Genomic DNA, 7,256 nt, shown 5'->3' with positions numbered 1-7,256 from the left:
AGCCGATGGAGACGCCCACCGCTCTCTTGCCACTATCAACCTCCAAAACAACGGGGCAGAGCGGGCTAGCAAGGTTCACATTGCCCCGGATTCTGAGAGATACCGCGTTGGCGTGCTGATACCACGCGGGTTATCAACGTTCTACCAGGGCACCTGCATCTGGCAAGGATAGGGCCGTTGCGTGGCATGCGTGCATAAACGGATATATATACACAGTGACCCAAGTATCGGTTCTTGAAGTGTTGAACAACTGTTCGCTACTCACTCCGGGTCGACAGCACAACTACCTGACGACATCGCCAACATGTCGGCTGAAAAGCAAGACGATGTCATTGCGCCCGCGCCGAGCACCAGCTCCGAAAGCATCAACGGGAAAGTCGACCTCGAGAACGATGGCGAGATCTTCAAGCGAGGAGAAGGAATTGAGGATTTCAGGACGGTGTCTTGGATTCACACTGCAGTCATTTTCTTGAAGCGTAAGTAACGTCATTATCCGGTCCAGGACCATCCCGCTGACAACCATGGCTGTATAGTCATCTTCGCAACAGGTGTCCTCACAATCCCCAGCGCAATGTACACGCTCGGCGCCTTCCCCGGCGCCATCAACGTCCTCGGCTGGCAAGCCCTCAACACCTGGTGCGCCCTCGTCCAAGGCCAATTCCGGAACAACCACCCAGGCTGTCATTCCATCGCCGACATGGGCCAGTTAGTCGGTGGACGCATCGTCAAAGAGATCAGCGGCATTCTTTTCCTTGTTGCCTTCATCATCGTTGCTGCATCGGGTATAGTAGGTGTATCGACAGCACTCAACGCTCTGTCCAACCACTCCCTCTGCACAAACTACTTCTCTATCATCGCGGCGATTATGGTGGGAACGTGTGCGAGTGTGAGGAAGTTTGAGAAGATTGCTTGGGTTACGTGGGCGGGATTCATATCTGTTTTCGTCGCTGTATTCATCGTTGTGTAAGTTCATCCTCTTTTCCCAGCCCTCCAAATCACATATCTAACCCATCCCAACAGCGTCGGAGTAACAACTCTCGACCGACCCGCTGCAGCCCCCCAAACCGGGCCCTACGAGTTCGGCTACCACGTAATCGGCCACCCCACCTTCGCTGCAGGCATCACAGCTGCAAGCACAATCTTCTGTTCTGGCGCGGGTACCTCTGCCTTCCTACCCGTCATGTCCGAGATGCGCAACCCGCGCGAATTCAGCAAAGCCGTGAACTGGTGCATGGGCCTCGTTACCGCCGCGTACCTCTCCTTCAGTCTTGTCGTGTACAAGTGGTGCGGGAAATGGGTTGCGTCGCCTTCTCTCGGCAGCGCAGGGCCCATGGTGAAGAAAGTCGCATACGGCATTGGTCTCATTGGACTGTGTGTTAGTGGCGCGTTGTATGTGCATGTAAGTGCGAAGTACGTCTTCGTCCGTATACTGAGGAACTCGAAACATCTTCAGGCTAACTCGCCGATTCATTGGGGTACGTGGCTGGGATGTGTGGCTGGCATGACGGTTGTCAGTTTCCTCATCGCATCTGGGGTGCCGATCTTCAACTATCTGCTTAGTCTGGCGGGTAGTGTAGCGTTTGCGCCGCTGGCGCTGGGCCTGCCGGGGTGGCTTTGGATTTACGATCACCAGGAGTACTGGAGGGGCAAGTGGTGGCAGAAGCTTATGTACGTGCTACATGTCGTTTTGATCGGTATCTCGATCTTTTTGACCATCGGTGGCACGTACGGCGTTATTGTCCAGATCATGGACGCGTACAAGGATGGGTCGATCGATTCGGCCTTTTCGTGCGCGGACAACAGCAACTCTTCTTAGTGAAATACTCGTAGTTTGGTAGTTTGAGAGATACCCTTGGTCAACACGGTAATGAAGACGATCATGCAATTGCAAGTATATCTACATTTTGTTCCCTTCCGTCGATGGACTCTGGTATCTTCTTGGCGATGGTATAGATCGTAATGACCTGAACAGTCAGTTGTTGACGCCTCAAGCAATGTCTTGAGCGTTGTCAGTCCGCCAGGGCTTACACTGTTAGCATATGATGATGTGTGTTGAGAGATTGGCGTGCCTAGCCCCGATGACGGCCACTGGCATCGCAGGAAGCTTGTCGGTGCCTGTCAATCCCGCGATCGAGCAGGAAACGATACTCACAGTGTCGGTATAGAAGTCATGTTCTGAGTCTAGAGTTGAACGTCTCGCGTGGCCATTTCTGGATGTCGCATGCAAGGGACGCGTCGGTCGTATGCCCTCAACCAATCAAGACGTTTACTTTGGACGATGTCATCAAGACAAAATACCCGGCGACCCTACATGTTGCAACCCGTAAATTGAAGTTCTGTCTTCTTGAGGAACCCCGCGCTCTCATCATCAGCCAAAACAGTAGGATCGCCAGCCCTGTGTCGAATATCGGGCGGTGGAAGTGATTGGGTAGTTGAATGGCGAGGCAGAATTGGGTGCTTGTGGGATCTTCGGCCCCAGGCAAGCTTCAACGAAGCAATGACGCTAGCCGTTTCTCGCGAAAATGGATGACGAGACCTTGGGATGCCTACGATACGTAACAGGCAGTCGCATCCTGTGCACCTTCAACCCTGATGAGTTTGGATCTCATTCAATTCCTCTAAAATCACTACATCACTTGTTCTGTTTCCTAGAATGCTGGTGGGCATGCAGTCATGCCAGGGTATCTAGTTGTATACCTGCTACTACGCAGTCATTCCACTCAACTGTGACACAGTCTGAGTTCGGGATACGCCTCGTGTCCATGAATTACATGATGCCTCCAGGGCACCGCAACGTCGAACGCGTCAGCCACTCGCATGGCCGAGACAACGCAGCCTTCCAGAAGGACCATGCCGTCCCAGCACCAGCCGCCCACGAGCCACACATTATCCTCGCCATTCCTCCACTGCGGCACTGACTTGTCATCTGCATCGAATTTCGAGCGCTTATCAAAGATGGCATTGACGATGCGCTGGCTTTCCGGACTGCGAAGAACGCGCGTGAACCTGCTCCGCTGAGCAACATGTTTCTCATCGAGAGGAGTGCATGGGCAGGTGGTCACTACGACGCCACATGGTTGGACATGATGCGATTCGGTCGTGTGCGCGCCCGAGGTTGCCGTGTTGAGGTAAATGAGCTGCGCGCCTTTCTTGTCGATCTCTTTGGCGTCGCTCCCATGTAGGACTGCCCAATCCGTATGGACCACGCTTTCCACGACTGCAGTCGGTATGCGCTGCATGTGGTGTTGTAGGGGTCTGAAGATACGGCCGACGACGTCTGGGGCGACAGCGAGAATAACCTTGTCGAAGGATTCCGTTGTCTGAGCGTCCGACCCGCCCTGAGACCAGGATATCCGAACACCCTTTCCGGAGGGCTCTACGGCCGTGACGGTGGCTTCGAGAGTAACGTCGATACCTTTGACCAGGCGTTCCTGTACCCCTCCCACGCCATCTGAGACGGTATAGTGTGGTGCGCCGTGGCTCCTCCGCTTGTACTCGATGATGTCGCTGGCAGGAAAAGCGAGTAGGGACTCGTGGGGACAGGTGGATACGCTCGATAAGAGAGGGAGTAGGTAGTAGGTGACGAAATAGCTCGGGCAGTATGTGCGGTCCAGGTACTGCTGCATAGTCTCTCCTGCTCTAGGCTCGAAGAAGAAACAGCAGAGCGCGAACCACGAGTAGGCAAGTATCAGGTATAGCAACTGCATCAGGTACGAAGCCATGCCAACTCTGCTCGGTCGAGGCGCCATCTGGTGGAGATTCGATGCATGTGTGAAATACGACGTATCGCGGCCACCAATTGCTAATGCCTCGGGGCTCGCATCGCGGCATTTTGCGAATTCGAAGAGGAAGGGCTGGGAGTTGTACTCGATGCGCAGGTAATCGTATAGGGCCTTGAGGTTGTCGTAGTAGCCGCCCGCAAACGCGCGCATGGGCAGGTCCACGCGCGTTGAGGCTTCGGCGGCGGCGGCATCGGGGATGGAGATGGAGGCGGCGTCTAGGGAAAGCGATTTGCCCTAGAATTACTTTTGTGAGTGCAGTCGCAGACAGAGTGGGTGTTAGGCGACCTACTGACTCGAAGACCCTGACGGCATATCGCTGGCGAACATCGTGGAACAACAGGTTCGCGCTAACAAGTCCAGCAAGGCCCGACCCTATTATTGCGACCTTCTCGCGTGGTTGCTCCATGCTGAGAGAGTGGTGAGCAGCGGTGTGGACCTCTCGTGTTGTTATTTGTGAGGAAGGCATGACGTGCAAATCGTCGCACGTCCTCGGCTGCAGACCCACAGCGGTCTCAGAACAGACATCGTCCGTCTCTGCCCATACTGATGCGAAACATCAATTGGCGACGGCATCGTCACCGAGGCTAAGCTCGAACGGAGCCAATTGTCGGGAGGAACCTGTGCCCGTGCATCTACAACTTCCCACTGCCATGTAGATGAACATGGAGTATTGGAAGAACGACATTGAGCGAAGCTTGTCGCGACCTATTGAAGGTAATTCTTGCCGAGCCTAGGTTCTCAAGCAAAAACGGCCCAACGTCACGAAGTAGAGTTTTGGTCGACCCGGGCTTCGGATGCGGCGATCAAATCATCTATCTTCTCAGCAAGAAACCGGTGCGAGTGTGCAATGAGGACTGATGGGATGAAAGAGATGGCTGCACCACGTTCAATCATTACATTGGCATCACGAAAGATGCAGTGCAGGCTCGATACGCCTCGGAGCGAGTTGACGAGCTGAAGAGCACAACGAAGGCGGCGTCTCATAGGATGAGCGATGGTGAAAGACCCACGATATCACTCGTATGTGCCGACGCATCGAAGCCCAAGGTCTGAGACGAACAGCTGCAGACAAAACTGCAGCATGCGAAAGACGATACAGAAGAGCGTTGGATTTTAGCCCTAGACACAGCATATCACTTCGCCCTTCACGCCGGCCCATCATCGAACACGCTCGCTCGGAGCTATAGGCTAACTGGATGGCTTTCGACCTATGTCTCTCTCCTACCGCAACATGGACCCAGAAGATCACGCTCTGCCTCCTCACTCCACAAGGATAGCGCGAGCTGGATATCCCCACATTCGCTCTGCACGATCAGCTCGGATTCGGCAAAGCATCTCTGGCCGTCGACTTACGCAATACCACACCACTTCCCCATGTTCTCGAATGTTGTGGCAGCAGTCTTTGGAAGACCATACGGTTTTCTTGACTTTTCGACTTGATTGGTTCCAGTTTTGTGTATCGTGAAGATGATATCTGCACATCCGATCCGCCTGCTGTAGTTTAGGCCAGTCAGCCTGTATCGTGGGTAGCTCATCATCCAGAACTAACCACGCACGACGAAGGGTAGCAGCAGGCATCGTGAAACCCACTCGGCATTATGTCGAAGGTGTCGCTGATGACTGTCGGGTCCAGCGAAGCCTTAGGTTCCTACCTGCTGACTCTAACTCCTAGACACATATCGGGTAAGCGCGCCAATCAATCAGCCCTGGAGCCTGAACAACGCTGGAAGGCACCTACCTATATACATGCACGTAGCCCTACTGTGCTGCCCAATAGACCTATAGGAATCTGCGGTGTTCAGCCTCGTAATTCGCCCCGCGCTCTATTATGGTTGCGAAATGCCTCGCCGGGATGATTACCGTATCTACAACCGCTTTCTGAAGGACACTATCCGGACATCCACACTTCCCCAGCAAAGCGATAACGCATGGAGCATATCGTCCATCATCCGCATAGTCGATGGCAGAAGTTCACTTATCGGCAAGAGAAAAGGCATCGCCCCGAAGACGATCTCAGGCTGTGTAATCCGGGCCAGACAAGCAGCCAGGTAATTGAGAGGTTCTTATCACCCGAACGAGACAAGATTCACCTAGATCAGGTCGTTCCACGCCAACGGCAAATATTGAGAGACTTCTTGCGTGAAGTCATTCCAGCAGCCTCGCGCAGAATTTACCCCTACTTGCAAGACGTAGAGAGATACAGCAGCGACGATAGTATCGCGCTTCTAGATGATCGGCAAAACCATGAAGGATGCGAAAAGATCAGCGGAAAGCCCTGTAACGACTGCGTTATCTTCTCGAGATCAGTTTGCATTCCTGAGCTCTGTGCAAGGTTGCAGGAAAAGGTAAATTGATCCTCGCAACAGTAGTACGTAAACGTTCGCTCATGCTACGATAGAGAAGGACATTTAAGGCTGAAAAGCGGATAATGTACGATCGTCGACTTGACCATGTTCTACCAGCGCCACCACGTGTATTGACTTTCACAGATTCATACCCAACCTCACGTCTGCAGCAGCTGTATGTTTGGCAGCAACAGTCGCTGAGCGATCAGCGGTCACTCTCCGGGACTTCTTACACAGATATCTTAAACGGGAGGTTGTATTCAGCGCGACGACGGTACGTCCATCTACGCCATGCTCTCCATTTACTGACTGCTTAAGACTTGGGGCTTCTTCTTCGAGTTTCATATACCCTACCATGCAATGCGTCGCGGACCACTTACGGTCACCGAAGATCCAAGATTGATAGGTGACAAACGTCTCCGCAAGACAGAACCTCTACCACTTGGACATCATCCTAGCGACCAAGAAGATCTCTATTATCATGAGGCGCTGACGTCTTCTCTCTCATGGGGTGCTGATGAGTGGTTTTGGACGGAGCTATGTCTGGTAGACACATACTTTGGCTCCGAGGAAAAACACAAGTCCTACTTCACTGGGTGTCAGGAAGGAGATGGACTTGACCCCCCGTGTGGTGGTCGCATTCACATGACCGCTCCGCGTTTTGACCCAAGAGAGTATTTTCTTCTCAAGCTGAAGTTTCGGACTGAACAAGTAGTCACGGAGTACAGTACACTTATTGAAACCTTCAACAAGAGAATGGACGAATACGTAAGACGCCCAAATCTATTACAAACGACTATGACTAAGGATGTCTAAAGGCACAAACGATTAGACGCGTATTCGAAGACGACAACAAAAGAACAAATACAAGAACAATAAGCGACGTTATCGAAACGACACAGGTTTTCATCGACGCCTCGGCGTTATAGTCGACGCCTGGGAAACCTTCCATCGGACTGAGCTGTCGCTCTTCACTAGCTACATACCCGAAAGATCGCTGTGGCCAAATTATATCAACAGCATCATGCGAAACGTCGCAGAACTAGACCGACTGCGCAAGACACTTCTTACAAAGCGAGATCGCTTCAAGTTCAAACTCGATAGCGTAAGTTCAATATCAGATGCCATG

The 7,256-nt window shown here is 52.8% G+C and overlaps 3 protein-coding genes across 3 annotated transcripts; 2 read left to right on the top strand and 1 right to left on the bottom strand.

Annotated features, from left to right (window-relative positions):
* The first annotated feature begins 212 nt into the window (after positions 1-212).
* BKA58DRAFT_166825 (transmembrane amino acid transporter protein-domain-containing protein) lies at positions 213-2,062 on the top strand. Its single transcript, XM_046165092.1, has 3 exons — positions 213-476; positions 534-963; positions 1,021-2,062. Exons 1-3 carry the CDS (start codon positions 305-307, stop codon positions 1,814-1,816), a joined length of 1,398 nt encoding a protein of 465 aa, XP_046019688.1. The 5' UTR covers positions 213-304; the 3' UTR covers positions 1,817-2,062.
* A 658-nt stretch (positions 2,063-2,720) lies between these two features.
* On the bottom strand, positions 2,721-3,932 carry BKA58DRAFT_327051 (uncharacterized protein; the record flags this gene model as incomplete). Its single annotated transcript, XM_046168098.1, has 1 exon — positions 2,721-3,932. One exon carries the CDS (start codon positions 3,930-3,932, stop codon positions 2,721-2,723), a length of 1,212 nt encoding a protein of 403 aa, XP_046019687.1.
* Positions 3,933-5,431: 1,499 nt separating this feature from the next.
* On the top strand, positions 5,432-7,232 carry BKA58DRAFT_395667 (uncharacterized protein; the record flags this gene model as incomplete). The annotated part of the gene is made up of 7 exons (XM_046171317.1): positions 5,432-5,449; positions 5,520-6,127; positions 6,181-6,212; positions 6,272-6,401; positions 6,446-6,895; positions 6,946-7,029; positions 7,089-7,232. Coding segments are annotated over exons 2-7 (1,257 nt in total), but the record flags the coding sequence as incomplete, so codon positions are not given.
* Positions 7,233-7,256: the final 24 nt, after the last annotated feature.

This window comes from Alternaria rosae (genome assembly GCF_020736505.1).
Source record: "Alternaria rosae strain MPI-PUGE-AT-0040 chromosome Unknown BKA58scaffold_42, whole genome shotgun sequence".
NCBI lineage: Eukaryota > Fungi > Ascomycota > Dothideomycetes > Pleosporales > Pleosporaceae > Alternaria > Alternaria rosae.
This window is presented reverse-complemented; position numbering and strand designations above follow the sequence as displayed.

Bases quoted from the DNA above. Each gene is read 5' to 3' on its own strand.
- BKA58DRAFT_166825 (XM_046165092.1), top strand. From the start codon at position 305: ATGTCGGCTGAAAAGCAAGACGATGTCATTGCGCCCGCGCCGAGCACC. The intron at 477-533 runs GTAAGTAACGTC...ATGGCTGTATAG, and splicing joins TGCAGTCATTTTCTTGAAGC to TCATCTTCGCAACAGGTGTC. The intron at 964-1,020 runs GTAAGTTCATCC...CCATCCCAACAG, and splicing joins GTCGCTGTATTCATCGTTGT to CGTCGGAGTAACAACTCTCG.